This window comes from Capsicum annuum, chromosome 8 (genome assembly GCF_002878395.1).
Source record: "Capsicum annuum cultivar UCD-10X-F1 chromosome 8, UCD10Xv1.1, whole genome shotgun sequence".
NCBI lineage: Eukaryota > Viridiplantae > Streptophyta > Magnoliopsida > Solanales > Solanaceae > Capsicum > Capsicum annuum.
Window position 1 is genome coordinate 81299553 of NC_061118.1, and position 19585 is coordinate 81319137.

General features: G+C 36.5%; 1 protein-coding gene across 8 annotated transcripts in view; it reads left to right on the forward strand.

The window, feature by feature from the left end:
* Window positions 1-19585, forward strand: part of LOC107838946 (myosin-15) — a 100546-nt gene that overhangs the window by 23013 nt on the left and 57948 nt on the right. For all 8 annotated transcript variants that reach the window (XR_001664915.2, XR_007044082.1, XM_047395727.1 and 5 more), the window contains exons 12-17: window positions 146-247; window positions 9870-9907; window positions 10001-10127; window positions 10231-10404; window positions 11203-11334; window positions 12187-12296. Coding sequence is in view for 6 of the 8 variants with exons in the window: in XM_047395727.1 (XP_047251683.1) it covers window positions 146-247; window positions 9870-9907; window positions 10001-10127; window positions 10231-10404; window positions 11203-11334; window positions 12187-12296 (683 nt within the window). In the remaining 2 variants the exon portion in view is untranslated. The remainder of the gene's footprint in view (window positions 1-145; window positions 248-9869; window positions 9908-10000; window positions 10128-10230; window positions 10405-11202; window positions 11335-12186; window positions 12297-19585) is intronic.

Consider the following 19585-nt stretch of genomic DNA (forward strand, 5'->3'; position numbering starts at 1 on the left):
CTGTACTGCTCTAGGATGAATTACCATTCTTATGAAAGAACTAGAGATCTTATGAATTTTATTACAAGTGCTAGTATGCCTTTTTGATTTCAGTATTTCTTCTTGCACCCTCTACATATTTATATCAATCCTGTCAAATTTTTAGCATGTATTCAAGATGGAGCAAGAAGAATATCAGAAAGAGGAAATCAATTGGAGTTACATTGAATTTATAGACAACCAAGATGTTTTGGATCTAATAGAAAAGGTTCCACACTATTCTCTCATGATCTGTTTTGCAGAGTTTCTTGCATGTGATTTCTTACTTATACTGTAGACTCTTCTATCAATTTGGTGATGCGACTGAAACAACATATGCAATTCTATCAGAATGTTTTGGTATGCTAGTAGATAATTGATCTTGTCACGTGGTAGAGGTCTTCAAGTTGATTTGGCGTTATCTTAAGGAGCAATTTTATTGCAAGGGCAAAAAGAATGTTTGTATAAAGTTGTCAGTTGATATTATAGGTTTAATGTTTTATACCACATATTCATGCAATAAAGCTTGCAGACTTGGATGTACTAAATTTCTTGGTTTTGTTATGAATTTGTGCATACTTGATTATCATGGTTTATATGCTTTATCACTCACCAAAAATTTTAAGCTAAATATGATTTTTTGAAGATGATACAACCAAGATCCTCTGTGTTTGTATCTCCCACAATGTCATTTTCCACTTGGCGTGGTGCTTAGTTTAGGTGCACTTTAAACTAGCTATTCATTAATTGGGTTTTTTCTCATAGTTTCGTGTCCTATGATTTTATTTACTACTAGTTGTTTTTTGTGCTTTGGTTATCACATTATTTGGCTTACTGTTTTACCTTGTGGTGGTGTTGGTTTTTTTCTACAACACCTCCAGAGAGGGATAGAGGGATATTGACCAGACAACTTTTAGGTCACCGAAAAATTGCACTGTGACTGAAATTTTCTTTCTGGGAAGAAGCTCGTATTTTCCACAACTATATTTTCTCACCAGTGCCCTGATACCATGTAAGAAACAAAGGAGAATTATTATTGAATTGTGTTGACTACATTATTACACGAAGTGGTCGTTTGGTAGAGCGTATTGGAATGTTAATACATGTATTAGTTTAATGTATATTAGTAGTACCTTGTTTGGTATATCTTTTTACCCTTGCATTAGTTATTCACTCTATTATGTATTGAGATGTGTATTACTAATACCTTAAAATCCATGACATTAGTAATGCAATGGATCTAATGCATGCATTAACATGCTTAAAGACCCTATTACCCCTCAAAAAAAAATTTCGCATCCTTTCCAACATATATATTGAGTGTATTATGTAAAAAAAAATAAAATTAAAATTATGTAATTCATGTTTTTTTAATACATCGAACCAAACACTGCATAAGAAAAATACAAGTATAACTAATGCAACATAACTAACACAAGCATTACTAATACAAGCATTACTAATACACCATATTTTGCATTATTCTTATACACTCTACCAAACGACCCCTAAATACTATTTATAGACACTACATTATAATTCGTTTTTATGTATGAAATTACGCTTGACTACCTACTAACCTTCTATCCTAATCCGTATCCTCCACAATCTCCTATCTAAGGTCATGTCCTCAGTAAGCTGAAATTGCGTCATGTTCTGTCTATATGGATTCTAGGTGGTGACTTCAACATTGTAAGATATGCCTCAGAAAAGATAAACTGCTCTAGAAGTTCCATCTATATGGATGAATTTTTTGATTGATGGAGGATATGAAGCTTATTGATTCGCAACTTGATGGGGGAAATTACAGTTGGACTAGGGGAAGCAATACTGAGTCTGGTTCCAGAATTGATAGAATTTTATGTTAGGAAATAAGATTTCTCCAGAAACTTCTAGATATTGGATATTTTTTGGAATAAGTTCTTCTAGAATATCCTAGTATAGTATCTTGAATAAATATCTTGTAGAATTATCTAGATATTTAGAGTAGTAGAGGATAAGAATCATTAGATTTTTTTTAGATGTATCTAGAAGGATATCTAGAATCATCCATAGACAAGCATAAATAGGAGACATATTGTGCATTTATATCCATCCAGAAAAATAGAAAACAATGCAAAAAAGTTTCAGCTTTTCCCTTCCCTGCCGTTCCTTTCGTAGCAATTTACAACTGCAATTTCCTTATATTTTTCTCCTTGTAGCTTTACTCTCCCCGTTCCCTTTGTTTTTTACATTTTATATTCTACTGAATGGGGGGAAAAGTTCAGTAATGTAAAACAAGAATTGATGCCACGAGTTTGTTCAGATCATTCTCCAGTTGCACTTTCAAGTGGTAGTTGGGTCAATGTTAAATCCTATTTCAAATTTGAAGGGGGGTGGATGGAGACGGAAGATTTCAATGACAAAATCAAAGATTGGTGGACATCTTTTGAGTTTGAGGGGAGGCCAGATTACATATTAGCCTCGAAATTGGAAGCTCTGAAGACCAAACTAATAGTGTGGAGTTCTAACACTTATGGTTATCTCGGAAAGTGGAAGAAAGAATTGCTTAACACTTCACTGATTTTGATAATATCCCTTACATGCAGCTTCTTTTGTAGCAATTTACAGCTGCAATTTTCTTATATTTTTCTCCTTGTAGCTTTACTCTCCCCGTTCCCTTTGTTTTTGACATGGTAGCAGAGCCCATTTCTTATGGGATCTAAATCGATATTTTTGTTGATTGACTCATCTTATTTTTAGCTCCTTTTCTTGGATCTATTTGCTGAAAAAACATGGCACCGAAAAATCAACCAACAACAGGTCCTTTGATTTTCTCAGGGAGAATTACCATATTTGGGCTATTAAAATGAAGGCTTATTTGAGGGATCTCAACTTGTGGGATGTCGTTGAAAGAGGAGAACCTGCTGTCTAGCCATTGAGAGACAACCCAACTCCCAATGATATCAAAAAGTATGATGTGTTGGTGACTAGATCTCCAAGAGCTCTCACTTGCATACATTCAAGCCTTGCGGAAGTGATGTTTACAAGGATTATGGCTTGTGTGACAGCTAAAGAAGCCTGGGATAAGCTAAAGGAGGAGTTTGAAGGCAACAACAGGGTTAAGTCTGTTAAGGTATTAGCTTTAAAGAGGGAGTTTGAGCTCTTGAAGATGAAGGATTCAGATAGTGTGAAAGAATACTCTTCCAAGCTGATGGATATTGTGAACCAAATAAAGATACTTGGTGAAAACTTTCCAGATCAGAAGGTTGTAGAGAAGATCATGGTTAGCCTTTCGGACAAGTTTGAATAAAAAATCTCAGCTATTGAAGAGTCTTGTGACTTGAATACTCTTTCAATAGCTGAGTTGATTTCTAAATTGCAAATCTAAGTGCAACGGGTAACCATGAGAAGCGAAAGGACAGTCGAAGATGCCTTTCAAGTAAGGGATAAATTCAAGCAACAAAAGGAAGGCAAACAAGTCTTTTTAGACCACTCTGGAGAGGTGAAATCTGGTGGCTACCAAGGTGAATCGTCGAGGAGAGGAAAATTTTCACCTTGTGGTATTTTTAAGAAGACAAACCACTTGGAGAAGAATTGTTGGGAGCTAAGTTGCTTGGACTCGGCAATTTCGGTGCTGCACCCGTGTCGACACGACACTGACACGGGTAAGGGTGTGGGATCTGTGTTGGATCTGGTCAAACGAGATCGGATGTGTTGACCAACAATTCTCGACACAACATTGACACGAGTAAGGGTGTGGGATTTGTGTCGGTTCTGGTCAAATGAGATCGGGTGTGTTGACCAACAATTTGGAGAAAAATTAAAATTTTGATATCTCAAAGTAAAGATTTGAATGGCTTGGAAACAAAATACCTTCAATTCTGCTGCTACATAGTAATTTATACCAGTCCTTCTGTCTTTTTTGAAGCTTTTTTCTTGGTAAATCTTGTTGTTCGTGTGGCTGTTGCAGGTATTGTTCACGATGTTACAGGTTTTTGAAGCCGAGAATTGTCGGTGTCGTGGTGGACAACTAGATTGTGCGCATCGTGATATTGTATTGTATTGAAAAAAAAAGATATGTAAAACATGTAGTTGGGGAGGAAGATGGAGGAGAGAAAACGAAGCAGAGGAAAGATGAAGACGACTGTTCAGACACCTAACACTAATTTGTTTTCTAATTGAACTGCACTCCTTTAATTGCCATGTTCTTTATTTGTTATTAAGAATAAACATTATAATTTTTGTAATTAAATGAGATAAACTTTCTATATTTAATAGCTGCCTCTTTGATTATTTATTATTAAGAATAAATAATTTATCTTTATTTTGATTAAATGAAATAAGCATTGTATATTAATTAGAGTTTATAAAATAAGGATAAATATTATAATTATTTAATTATAAATCAAAGATTAATGTATATGCTTTGAAAGCACACATTTTTTTAATGTAACTAAATTTAGCGTAAGTATATATTGAACATATTAATATTCTCATTTTTCATTAGTTTTAAAATACTTGTCAATTTTGAACTATATGTATAAATCTTTAATTTTTTTTTGCCGAGTTCCCGCATACGTTTCTGTGTCCAAATCCATATCCTCGAATCTTAAAAATTCGATCATGAAAGATCCGACACTCGGATCTGCACCCATGACCGACAACCGCACCCTAGTCCGAGCAACTTAGGTTGGCAGAAGTCTAGGAGGTCTCCTATTCAATGAAGATACTGCAAGAAGTATGGGTACATTGAGAAGTATTGCAGGCAAAAGCAAACTCAAAGTGGTCAGTCTTCCCAACGAGTAAATTTTGCGGAAGATTACCAAGTTGAAAAAACAGAGGAAGAGGTATTCATGGCTTTGCACACATCACATGTTGATCGATATAATTGGTATGTCGATAGTGCGTGCATAAGGCACATGATGATTGATGAAAATCTGTTTGTTAGCTTGGACAGGTCTGATAAGACCAAAGTGAAGCTTGGAGATGGTGCACTGGTGCAAGCTCAAGGAAGAGGATCAGTGAAATTTCCTACGGATGAAGGTATGAAAATCATAAACGATGTGCTTTATGTGCCATGCCTGACTCAGAACTTGTTGAGTGTTGCTCTGTTGCTTCACAATAATTACACTTTTAAGGATAAAAAATATGTCATTCATGATCCTAAAGGTTGTGAAGTAGCTAAAATTAGCATGATTGGTAATACCTTTTCAATTTCATGCTATTCTGCTGAAAGTTGCTCTTTCAATGTTGAAATGAGTGATGCTTGGCTTTGACACAAAAGATTCGGTCATTACAACCTTAGCTCATTGGTGTATATGCAATTCAAGGGTATGGTGCTTGATGTACCCAAAATTGACATGTGCTGAGATGTTTGTGAGTCGTCAATTTGGTAAATTGCATAGACGATCCTTTCCTAAAGGAAGTCTTTGGAGGGCGAAGGAAAAGCTAGAGTTGGTTCATACAGATATATGTGGACCAATGAGGACGGCTTCTTTGAGTGGGAATAAATATTTTATTCTCTTTATAGATGATCTAACTCGTATGACATGAGTCTATTTTTTAAGTAGCAAAGTTCAGGTGTTTTCTGTTTTCAAAGAATTCAAGGCTATGGTAGAAAGGGAGAGTGGCTGCCGGTTGAAGTATATTAGGTCAGATAATGGAACTAATATACTTCGTATTAGTTCAATAAGTATTGTAAAGATGTGGGCATTCAACAACTATTTACTGTGAGCTACACTCCAGAACAAAACGACGTTTCTGAGAGAAAGAAGAGAACCGTGATGGAGATGGCGAGATGTACGCTAGAAGAAAAGAATATACCCAATTGTTTTTGGTCTGAGGCAGTCAACACCGCAACCTATTTGCTAAATAGATTACCAACTAGAGCACTCCAAGACATGACACCATTTGAAGCATGGAAAGTTATAAAGCAGTCTGCGAGACACTTAAAAATCTTTGATTCAGTCTGCTATGCACATGTTCCTGATGCTAAAAGAGGCAAATTGGATAAAAAGGCAGAACTCTGTATTTTGTTGGGCCATAGCACAGCTGCAAAGGGTACAAAGTGTATAATGTTTGTACGAAGAAGGTGCTTATCAGTAGAGATCTTGCGGTGGATGAGTCTAGTCACTATTATTGGGATCGAGATGTTGTAAAGAACCAAGATGGGTGTACTTCAGCTGCAGCTCAAAATCCGCAGACGAGTGATATTTCTTCCAGTCGTATTATTGGAAAAGAGCACAATTCAGATGTTGAATTAACTTCAGACTCTCCTTTGTTGAAGATAAGGTCACTAGCTGAAGTTTATGATCAATGCAATTTTGCTCTTGTGGAACCATCTTCCTTTAAAGAAGTAGCAAGTCATGAAGCTTGGATTTCTGCAATGGAGTAGGAGCTTGACATGACTAATAAAAATGATACTTGGGAGCTGGTTGATAGGCTTGAATAAAAGAACATCGGTGTCAAATAGGTCTATAGAACGAAGTTCAATCCAGATGGCTCCATCTTCAAACATAAAGCCAGGCTCGTAGTTAAAGGATATTCCCAGCAGCCTGGAGTGGACTTTGGAGATACGTTTGCTCCTGTTGTGAGGCATGAGATAGTAAGATTTCTAATTGCTCATGCAACACAATACAAGTGGAAAATCTACCATTTAGACGTTAAATCTGCATTTTTAAATGGCTGTCTTGAAGAAGATTTTTATGTTGAACAACCTGAAGGTTTTATAGTTGCAGGTGAAGAAGACAAAGTGTATAAGCTTAAAAAGGCTCTCTACGGTCTTAAACAAGCCTCGAGAGCTTGGTACAGGAGGCTGGATACTCATTTGTTGTCTCAAGACTTCAATAGAAGCCTAAATGAGCCTACTTTATACTTTAAAAGGCAAGTTAATGGGAAGTTAATTGTGATATCCGTTCATGTTGATGATTTGATGATCACGGGTGAAGATTCTCTTGCGGTTCAAGAAGTTAAAAATGGGATGCTAAAAGTTTTTGAAACGTCTGATCTAGGGGAGATGAAGTTCTTCCTGGGAATGGAAATTTCTCAATGTTCTGAAGGAATTTTCTTGTCCCAAAACAGGTATGCCCTAAATCTCTTAAAAAGGTTCAAGCTTGATAAGTGCAAACCTATTGTAACTCCACTTGTTGTGAATGAAAAGTTAATGAAGGATGATGGAGAAGAGCGGGCAAATTCAAAACTTTATAGGAGCCTTATTGGAAGCTTGTTGTATCTGACTGCTACCAGGCCAGATGTGATGTTTGCAGCTAGTCTACTGTCCTGATATATGCAAGTCCCAGCACCAAGCATCTTGGAGCTGCTGAAAGGATGTTGAGGTATATTAGAGGGACAACTGATTATGACATTTGGTACAGGAGTGTGGAGAATGAAGTTCTTATTGGGCATTTAGATCGTGATTGGGGTGGATGTTTGGACGATTATTAAAGCACATCTGATTATTCTTTTTCATTTGGTTTAGGCATTTTTTCTTGGAGCACAAAGAAGCAGGATGTCGTAGCTCAATCTTCAGCAGAAGCCGAGTATGTGGTTGCTTTATCTGCTACAAATCAAAGAATTTGGTTGAGAAAAATCATGTTTGATTTGGATCTTTTGCCAAATGAACCAACAGTGATCTATGTGGACAATAAATCAGCCATTGCTATGGCTGAAAATCCAGTACAACACGGAAGGACGAAACATATCAACATCAGATTTCATGCTTTACTAGATGCTGAGAAGAATGACGAAGTTAAGCTGGTGCATTGCAGAAGTGAAGAACAACAAACCGATATTCTAACCAAGGCTCTTCCCACCAACAAGTTTGAGTTTCAAAGGACGTTGCAGGGAGTTTCAATGAAAAATATTAATAAGTGTTAGGAAATAAGATTTGTCTAGATATTAGATATTTTTTGGAATAGGTTCTTCTAGAATATCCTAGTGTAATATTAGATAAATATCTAGTAGAATTATCTAGATATTCTAGAGTAGTAGAAGTCACTCATCCCTGCTCTATTGTGATGCAGACAACTAATGCTTTTGAGGATAATTCTCATCATATTTGAGGCCGTCTTAGGGCTTCGCATCAACTGGAGAAAGAGCTTCATTTCACTGTCATCGAATTACTTAGAATGCAACAACTAGTAGATATCTTGGGTGGGGAAGTAGGACAGTTACCATCTGCTTACTTGGCATGCCTTTGGGAGCCAAAAGCAAGTCCAGAGAGGTTTGGAATGGTGTGGTGGAGAGATGTGAGAAAAGACTGTCCAGCTGGAAGTCACAATATTTGTCCAGAGGTGGTAGATTAGTTTCGATCAACTCAGTACTAGATGCTTTACCAACTTATCTGTTGTCTGTTTTTCCACTTCCTGTCAAGGTGGAAGAAATTTTCAGTATATGATTTGAGGAGAAATTTTCTGGGATGGTGGAAAAGAATCTAAAGGTTTCCATTTGGTTAAATGGAAAACTTTTTTGATGTCCAAGAAGCCAGGTGGACTGGCCATTAGGAATTTGAGAAAGCAAAACAAGAGTCTTCTCATGAATATCAATCTCTATGGGGGAAGGTAATCCTAGCTAAATAAGATAAGGAAGGGTCCTGGAAAACAGAGGAAGTATGTACTGCATATGGAATTAGTTTGTGGAGATCAATTAGGAATTTGTGGCATGGTTTCTTTATGAATACTAGTTTCAAGGTGAATAATGGCAGGAAGATCAATTTTTGTGAAGATAATTGGCTTGGAAATGGAAGTCTCAAGTGCTTATTCCCAGATATCTATCAACTGAATCATCAACAGATGTCTACACTTCAAGAAGTATGGTCTGAGTGTTGGATGGAACCTGATCTATAGAAGATTAATGCAAGACTGGGAGTTGGAGAGGTTAGCTGAGTTTTATGGCACACTTGACCAGTTTTCAGGCCTCAAGGAAGGAGAAGACACTTTTAGATGGAATTGTTAAAGGTTAGGTTACTTCACTGTCAATTCTGCATACAGAGATCTGAACCAGTTGGGAAATCAAGTCAGGTTTTTACCTTGGAAACTTATATCGAAGGTAAAGATTCCGCATAAAGTGGTTGTCTTTACTTGGTTAGTGGTAGAGGAAGTTGTTCTTACACTAGAGAATCTCATGAAGAGGGGTTTCAAGTTGAGTCCAAGATGTTTTTTCCATGAGCAGTATGCAGAGACAATCAACCATCTGTTTCTACACTGCCAAGTGGTTAGGCAGTTATGGAATCTATTTACTAGTTTCAGAGGCATAAGCTGGATTGTTCCTGAAAGAGCAAAACAGGCTCTAGTAAGTTGGAAGTTGGAAGGCAGTGGTAGTTCTGATAAGAGCAGATGGAGTATTGTCCCCGTAGTTATGCGGTGGACCATATGGAAGGAGAGGAATTCTAGATGTTTTGAGAACAAGAGAAGCCCATTATCACTTTTTGCTATTGGTGTAGTTCTGAGTATATAGATGACCCTATGACATACTAGAATCCTTATAAGATGATGGGAGGGATAGCTTTTCTTTTCATTTTTTTCTTTTTTGCCGTTATTGCTACACCTCTGGATGCAGGATAGATTGTAAATTTTTGGATACCAGCCTTATGTTGATGATTAATATACAAAATGTTACCTTTGTCAAAAAAGACATTATTTTATATTGAGTGCCGAAATTAATTTTAGTTGCAATTTGATTATTATATTATTAGTTTCTAATTTTTTGTAAATTGTGTGCTTCACTCACACATTGAGCTTCAAGTCACATTGACCTAGTCGTGTTTTGCGCTTTTCACGTTTTGTGTTTTTCACAATTCACTTTAAAAATTGGCCTATCTCTACTGTAAAGCTGGACTTTTCTTTTGACTTAATGTCAAATGTGTTTTGCAGAAGCCTATTGGAATAATTGCTCTTCTGGATGAAGCTTGGTATAAAATATGTCCATGCAATTTCTCAAGTTTATTCTCTTTTTGAAATTATGGGTATAACATGTCCTTATCTTGATTTATTCACCATTGCAGCATGTTTCCAAAGTCTACACATCAAACTTTCACAAATAAGTTGTTCCAGAACTTTCGGGGGCATCCACGATTAGAGAAGGCAAAATTTTATGAAACAGATTTTACCATCTCCCATTATGCTGGCAAGGCATGTCAAACTAAGAGACATTTGAAAACTCTGTTTATCTTCAGCTTATGTTCATGAAGAAAATGATTGCTATTGTTACTCATGTTTTAGTGCTTTTTTGTAGGTCACATACAAGACGGAAACATTTTTAGATAAAAATCGTGATTATGTTGTGGTAGAACACCGTAATCTGTTATCTTCTTCGGATTGTCCTTTTATTGCTGATCTTTTTCCTTCCCTTGGAGAAGAATCTTCTAGGTCATCTTACAAGTTCTCTTCAGTAGCCTCTCGGTTTAAGGTATGAAGCTTATTCTGATGTGCAATTGTTTTCTTCCACATCAATTAACATCACAAGCTAAGAGTTTGCAAGTTTCCTTGCGTTCGTTTTCTAAAAGTAACACAAATTGATTGCTCGCATTGATGCAGAGCGTTGGACATCTTTTTTAGCCTAAATATGTCATAATTTCTCCTCAATATGGTTGATACACTCTGGTGTTAATTATCTCCTAGGTGTTAAATATCATCTCTATTTTAAAAAAATTAAGAGTTAAAAGTAAAACAATAGTGTTAGGTACTTTCAGGGAAGTGACTTTTGTAGCCTTTAGGATTAAGGAGAGCTGAAACACACAGAGCATGTCTTGCTGAAGTAGAGTAATATGAACAGCTTGTTGATTCCTAGTAAATTGATAGAGTGCCCATGTAAGTGTATGCTTGTGTGGGCATACATCTTGTATATGCTGTATGATTGTTACCTCTATAGAAAGTGATATTTGTTTCAGCTTTATATATGAGAACACATGCATTTACTTGTGATGTGTCATTGACATACTCTGGGTTGTATAAAAAGCTTTAGGGTTGAACTTTGTCTTCCGCAATTCTTTCGATCTAGGCATTGCGATGTGCATTTTTTTTAATTTTTGGTGCATTGTTATAATTATCTCCTGCTTAATTAAAGTCACGACTAAATGATTGTGTGAAGGTTGGTGCTAGGTTGTGCATAAATACCACCTTAAATAGCTGTTGTTGCAAAATTTAAGTTAGATATATAAAATATATTTGTTAGATTGTGTTGTCCCTGACTTCTTTTTCTATGTAGCAACAACTTCAAGCTCTGATGGAGACACTCAGCTCAACAGAGCCACACTATATTCGTTGTGTGAAGCCAAATTCTCTGAATCAACCTCAAAAATTTGAGAATCTCAGCATCCTCCACCAACTGCGTTGTGGGGTTAGTTGATATAGAATTAGTTTATTGCCATATGTCAAATGATTTGGCTCTTCAGAGTTCAGTCATTTTACTGATAAGATATGATTTTTGATTTTTCAACGGAGTTGCTTTGTGCTATTTTTAATGTTGGTTTCTTGTATATTTATTATAGTGGAATGCATGGCAGCAAAGCTAGTCTTGTTTCATTCTTGCTTCTTCGTCTACTCCACATGCTTAATTTTTTTTTTTGTTCCTTAAGGTTTGCCTATTATTCTTTGATTCTATTTTGAAATGGTATTGGATAATTGGATTGTTTAATCTATCAGTTACCTGCCTGTTTTCTTTTTTAGTAGGGTTTCTTGTTTTAATATTTTCTTGCCCTTATTCCTGCTTGGTTATCTTTTCTCCTTTCATTCATTAAAATTCTTAAACTGTGGTTAGACAGTTAGTAGTGCACTTTGCTTTTGTTTTCACTTTAAATATTTTCGTTTCTTTGGCACTTTTAATTAGTCTTCTCAGCTTCTTTACTTTCTTTGTTTCAAAGTGAGAAGCTATGTTCCTTCAAAGAAAAAGCTTCAATGAACATATGCATGTTTGTTATGCTTCTTCTTGCACATTCATTCGCTTAGACTAAAGTGTGATAGAGCGAATTTAGGGGTCTCTTTATAGTTATGGATTTCTTTGATCAGTTTTGCTTCTTTCATTGGGTTGCACAGTGATGTGTTGAACATTTGGGAAAATAACTATAGATTGCTTTCCTCTGTAGCCTTCATGTTCCGAAGTCCTTTTCTTAACCCTTTGAAAATATAAAGGCTGTGCATGTGCATTCTCTTGAATTCAATCTTCTCATTTGCGTAATTTGATACATTGCAGGGTGTTCTTGAGGCTGTGCGCATAAGTTTGGCAGGTTACCCCACGCGCAGAACTTACCATGAATTTATTGATCGATTTGGTTTAATTGTTTTAGACATGTTGGATGGAAGGTGGGTTTGCTTTAGTCCTTATTACTATAACTCTTTTTGGGAAAATTATTTGACCCCTTCTTTTGGTTTTATTTTCTGTTTTCTTGCATTGGATTTGTATTTGGGATTCTTGGAAACATCAAATATGACCAACAAACATCTCCAAGCATATAAATTTTATGAGAAATAATGGAGAAAATATTATTGAATTGCTTATCTACATAATTACATTGAGACCCTATTTACAGACACTACATTACAATCCTTTTTCAAATAAGATTTTATATACTATTCCTTTTCCTACTCATATTCTAACACTCCCGCTATATGTACCTAGCTTGTGACAAATGTAATTAATACGAGGACGGGTGAGGGACTTGGTGAAGATATCTGCAAGTTGATCACTTTGACTTCACAAATTTTGTAACAATATCTCCAGAGAGTATCTTTTTTTCTAATAGAGTGACAATTCAATCTCTATGTGCTTAGTCCTCTCATGAAACATTGGATTTGATGCGATATGAAAGGACTGCTTGATTATCACACACAAGTTTCATCTTATCGATTTCTCCAAATTTTAGTTCTCTCAATAACAGTTTGATCCAAACTAGCTCACAAGTTGCTACATCCATTGCTCGATATTCTGCTTTTGCGCTAAATCAAGCAACCATACTCCGTTTCTTACTCTTCCAGGACTCCAAATTACTTCTTACTAAAATACAATGTTCAGATGTAGAATGTCTATGAGAGGGTGATCTTGCCCAATCACTTATCTATTGCTGTCGTTCGTTATTGGCCCCTTTATCATTTGAACATTAAGAATGCTTTTCTGGACGATGTTCATAAGGAAACAGTTTATATGAAGCAACCACCTAGTTTTGTGACTCAGGGTGAGTCAGTAGCCTTGTATGTCAATTGGGCAGGTCATTTTATGGTCTGAAACAGTTCCCTCGAGCTTTGTTTGGAAAGTTTTTCACAGTAATTCCGGAGTTTAGCATGATTCATAGTGGAGCTGATCACTTAGTGTTTTATCGACTTTCTGAACCAAATCTGTGTATATTTATTTGGTGGTTTATGTTGACGAGATCGTTATCACGACAATGATCTAGATGGTATTAGTAATTTGAAGCAACATCTCTTTCAACATTTCCAGTCTAAAGACTCGACAGACTGAAATGTTTCTAGTTATTGAGGTTGCTCAGTGCAGATCAGGTATTGTTATTTCTTAATCTAAGTATGCCTTAGACATTCTTGAGAAGACAGAAATGATGGGATGTAGACCCATTAACACTCCTATGGATCCAAATGCTAAACTTATGTCAGGATGGGGAAGCACTCAGTGTTCCTGGAAGGTATAAGTGGTTTGTTGGAAAGTTGAATTATCTTACAGGGACGTATCTATTCCTGTGAGTGCTATAAGTCCGTTTATGACTTCTTATCGGGATAGTCATTGGGATGTGGTTTTCGTATTGTGCGATATATAAAGTCAGCTCCAGGTAAAGGACTACTCTTCGAGGATCGAGGCCCATAAGCATATCATTGGACATACAAGTGCTGATTGGCTAGGAGGATGCAAGTCCGCAGTAGAAGCAGCGTCCGACGCATGACATGAATCATCTGGGATTAATATTGGACGCATACGACGGCGATAAGTCAGAAGTGCTGGCATTGTAGTTGGAGACATAGAAGTACTCGTCGATTCCTCAAAGGTTGGTGTGGGTATGACTGGAGATATGGGTAAGACCTCAGAGATATCAAGATGATCAGATGATGTATAGTAAGGTTGGGTTTCAAAAAATGTGACATCGGCGGACATAAGATAGCAACGATGATCTGTGAATAGCAACGATACCTTTTTTGAACTCAAGAGTTACCAGGGAAGACACACTTGAGAGCACGAGGGGCCAATTTATCTTTTCCCGGGGCTAATTTATGAACAAAGTATGTGCTCCCAAAGACACGAGGGGGGGATAAAGTAGAGATGTGACTGTTGAAACAATATGGAATGGTTCCACAATATGAGGGGCGTACGGACAAGATGTCTGGTGAATAATTCCTTGGTGAGTCATAAACTCCTGAAACTGAGAGGATAAGTATTTCAAGGCATTATCACTACGAAAAGTACGAATAGAAACACCAAATTAATTTTGTATTGCAACTCAAAAACTTTTGAATATATAAAATAATTCAGAGCGATTTTTCATTAAGAAAACCCAAGTACATCTTGAAAAGTCATCAATGAAGCTAACAAAATAATGAACTGACTCTACTAGGACCGTAAACATAAGAATGAACTAATTAGAAAATAGACACTGAACAACTCTCAATACTATGTGAAAACTAGCATGTCTGTGTTTCCCTAGTTGACGCGACTTACAATCTAATGTGGATAAACTAGACAGACGAGGCACTATCTTCTGTAGTTTGGATAGACTCAGATGTCCAAACGTTTTTGAATTAGGTCTGTAGTTGATACAAGTACGACCACGAGGATGGACGTGAATGAGTGTGTAATGAATTCGTCTAAGGAAGTGCACAAGTGATGTGTAAAAGAGGGCCTAAACACACCAAAATCAGCCCACTTCTTACACTTGATAGGCACCTCACCCTTGAGGGGTATTATGGACATTTCATACTATTTTTGTAATCTCTATAAATAGAACCTTTTAGGGTTTTATTCAGTAGACTTTGATGATAATGAATGTTGTATAATATTGAAAGACAAGTCCTCTCTCCCTAAGGCACAAATCAGAAACTTGTAACTAGAGTGATATTAGGGTGGAATCACTAGTGTTGCATTCTTGCTTAGAACGTTGGGTGCTAGAGGAGGTTGAGGTCTCTCTTGTGCTCACCGAAGAGAGTAGGTGTTCCTATTATCATTGAATTAAGGGTCTAGGTGCTTGAATACACTTAGGTTCTTGGTCCATGAGATAGTGTATGTCACTCTATCTATCCTTTCTACTTTTGCAATCTTGTAATGTTTGTATCTCGTATTGTACCCGTTTGTGTTGTTGTTATTCCCATTGTTAAGTTCATCTTGTTCATCACGTTTTGTAGCTGTTTTGGTGTTAAAATACACTCTTGTATCTGGTATTCTTGTTGTATTTGTTGAATCCTAGAGTTGGTCTCCAATAGGTCTTTGGATCTTGTGATTTGTGGACTGTTTAGAGTGTGTTTCGTGTTTCCGTTGTCATTCTCGTATCAGGAGTGTCTGTAACGGAGCATGCTGTGAAGGAATTTGAAGAGGTAAGATGGTAAAGGCCTTGTGATTCATGTCTTGTGCCAATCGTTTGTCTCGTACTATAGTCCTGCATTAGAAAAGAATCATCAAAAAAAGTTAATACTACAATGAAGGGCATGCATCAAACGACTAATTGATGCAAGATTAAAAGGACAACCAGAGACATAAAGAACAGAGTCTATTGTGACAGAAAATAGGGGTTTGGCTTGTCCAACTGCTTTTGGTTTTGCTCGGATCCTGTTGACTAAAGTATTAGCAGGAAGAGATTGTGAATAAACAATATCAAACAGAAGTGATTTGTTACCACAAATATGATCAGAAGCACCTGTGTCCACGACCCATGATCCAAGAGTACTAGACTGTGAAACACTAACAAAAGAATTACCAGCAACAAAAGCATCAGGTAGGTTGAGCAACCAAGGTTACTTTTGAAGATGTCTGCTTCTTTGCTCGATATTGAAGGAAATCATCATATTTTGTCTGAGCAATATGAGCATCATTGGATGGTCAATTAGGCTGTGGAGATGTCTGCTTACTTGCTCGATTCCGAAGGAACTCATTATATTCCTTTACAACAATAGGATTATAATCGGCTGGTGGACTATGCAAAATATGACACATATCCTGAATGTGTCCAATTTTATGACAATAACTACACTTCGATCGAGATTTTCCAGAACAACCTCCTACTTGTCGATTCTCCATAGGAGCCTATATGTTCCTTTTCCTATTGTTTGAGATGCAAGAATAGAGGAGTCAATGGTGGGTGATGAAATTACTTTGTGATTGAGAGGAGCGACAAGACGAAATAGACGAGAGAATAACTCATCAACTATCGGAATTGTAGGACTAGCTAAAATCTGATCATGTACTGGATTATGGTCGGTAGAAAGACCAGCAAGTGTAAGATCTAAAAACATCTGTCTGTGCTGTTGTTGTTTTTCCACATATGCAGTGACGGGCATCAATGTTTCAAATTCCTCCATGACTGCGTGTACCCGTCCCAAGTAAGTACACATATCGGATTCTTGTTTCTTCAAGTCGGTCATTCGAGATATCACATCATAAAAATGAGATATGTCATTAGTGTATAAAGCACAAGCCTATTCCCAAACTAAATAACATGTCTGGAATGGGTGAAACAAGGGCATCAACATGGAATCAATAGATCGCCATAAGAGACTACATAATTGAGCGTCAACCTTCTCCCATTGTTCTTTGGCTTTCGCATATTCTAACAAATTTATTGGTTAGTTTAACAGAGCTACCAACTTAATGTTTTTTCCAAGTTGGTTTTGTGACATTGTTAAAATTCAAATTAAAATGGCAGTTGTTCATCTTAAGTGTGATTTGCGATGGTTGGCTCATGTAAGAAGGAACTTTTGTGGGTTCTTTTCACTTGGCACAGTTATCAAAGTTATTGCAGTTAACCTGAAAGAAAGATATGGTATCTAGTTGAATCTCCAATCAGCTGAAAGTTCAGATTCAAATGGAAGCCTGTTTATCTCAAATAGGATTTCTGATGTCTCAGAAGGATATCATTTTGCAGCTTTCCCTTTCAGCAGGCAGATAACCTGGTAAAGGGACGTGACTCAGGGTCAGTTATTTCATATACAACAACAACAACAACAACATACCCAGTATAATCCCACCAAGTGTGGCCTGGGGAGGGTAGAGTGTACACAAACCTTACCTCAACCTCAGAGGTAGACAGGCTGTGGGTCAATTATTTTGAATATTGGAAGAAATAATTAACTGGATGAGGATATAAAACAAAAGGCTTTATAAATATAAGTGCAAAATATTAGTTCAGTCTTCACCTAGAAGTTGAACACCTTCAAATATAGAACAATTTATGAAAAGTTTAGGATAAGAAATTTCATCGGTTGAATCATTTGAAAGACCTGAAAGTGCTTAGTATCAAAATTCTCTTACATTGCTAATTTACAAGCAGTACAGTAAACCTTTAAGTAGTATAGCTTTTACATTGGTGTTGTTATGAATCATATTATAAATGAGAGGGAGGCTGAACTATTTTGTGTTTGGTTTATCTTGCATATCGCCGTGTCCCGACCAAAAATGAAGAAAACACACTTGCCCAGGTCCAAAGTGGAAGTTGGTAGCAGATGATGCTTAGATTAATATGTCAAGTGACTCAGTTAGCATTTTGTAAAGCTTATTTTAACTTAGTGCATGCGTTTCTATCTTTTTCTGCTGCTGTTTAGGATTTGAACTTATCTAGGTGTAGGCCTTCAAGTTACTGACTTAATCCCATGCTCTGCAGAACGCTCGATGCCTTTGCTATGAACTTGTGTTCCAGAATCCTTGTCCAATGAAACAATTGAAATTCTCTGCTTTGCCAGTTAATTATTTCGACTGACTTTGACTAATTTTTATGAGTATTCCCTTTGTCTAAACTTTTTTTGTTCTTTTTAGTGTCCTAAAATATGTGATACCATTTCACTTATAATTTTATGCTTAACAAGTTTCATATTTCTGAAGGATTCAAATTCATTTAACTTGTAAAATAAACTTTGATGTAATGTTTTACCTATTAAATTATCTTCTCAAGTTACGTAAACAAAAAAAAACTATAAATCTTCAGTCTCCCTCACTTATAGTTATTTATCATTCAATGGATGATTGATAAAGGATCTCTTTATATAACACTTGCTGTTTATGTTCTCTGCTACAACTTCTATAATATGCACATCAAATTAATATCTAAAACTTTAAGCTTATTCAAATAGTAATGAGATGGATAAACTAATTTGTTATTGATTAAGAAGCCCCAATTTGTTGGAATATACTGGATATGTTGTTGTTATTGACTAAGAACCCATATATGCATCATTAGAAACTTAACCAAATGATGACTTTCCACCAAGTGCAACCAATCATCTATGCACCTTAAAATTTCATATGTGCTCCTAAACCAGGTGACAAATATATATTGAAGTTTAGCTTTCTGTTTGGGCAATCTTCAAGCATTGGTTTGGCACCCACTTTATATTTGTCAATTACTATCTGAAGTTGTATAAGAGCATTTACTGGCTTAACTGGACAGTGTTATGGTCTGCCTTAGTTTGTCAAGATTGAAGCATGTATTTGCCGGTGCTTTGATAATTTAGTTCTAGCGTTGTCTCCTTTAACATAGGAAAGAAGGGGCCCTGTTTGGATTCTTTTAAAGGCTGGTATAAAGCATGAAATTAATTTGACTAATAGTAATTAGGGCAACATAAAAAGTTTTTATGAACAAAGTTGAATGATGAGATTAAGCTTAACAACATATGTTGGTGCCTAAGTTGCGCGGACTCTTCACTTCCGATGCCGCATCCGTGTCGGATTCTCCAAAAATACACTAGCTTTGGCGAATTCGACACCCACCCGTTGGCATTTTTGAAGAATCCAAGCAACTTATTTGGTGCATATGGCTACTCAACTGTGTTTAGTTGTTGTATGTCTATACATGATCAATATATAACTGATTTTGCAATCTGCAGTATATCAATATCTAAAGATATGACTGTCGTCCTTCAGGTTTTGGTAATGAGATATGACTGCCGTCCTTAGGGTTTTGGTAATGAGATATGATTGTCGTCCTTCGGGCTTATGTAATGAAGTGCCCTTTTCCATATACAGTTCTTTGTGGCAGATGTTTTGGTGTGATAAGTCTCTATTTTTGAAGATCTATACAGGTGGCATTATATATTTGTCCTAATCAGTGCTCGTTAAAAGAAGGAACTATTTGATTGTTGTGATTATGCTGGGCGAAGCTGTTTTTCAAAGAAAAACTCTAGTTAAAGATGCAGGAGAATGTCAGCTGAATGTTTTAGTAACTATATCCTTCAAGGAGAGGTGCCTTGATGTATGCTTTTGCAGATGATGTAGTTTTGATTGATGAGATGCGGGGGTGTGTGAATGATAAATTAGAGGTGTGGAGACAAACCCTTGAGTCTAAAGGGTTCAGATTGAGCAGGAGCAAGACAGAATATTTGGAATGCAAGTTTAATGACGTGAGGCAGGAAGACGAGGTGGTAGTAAGGTTGGATTCCCAGACGGTGTGTAA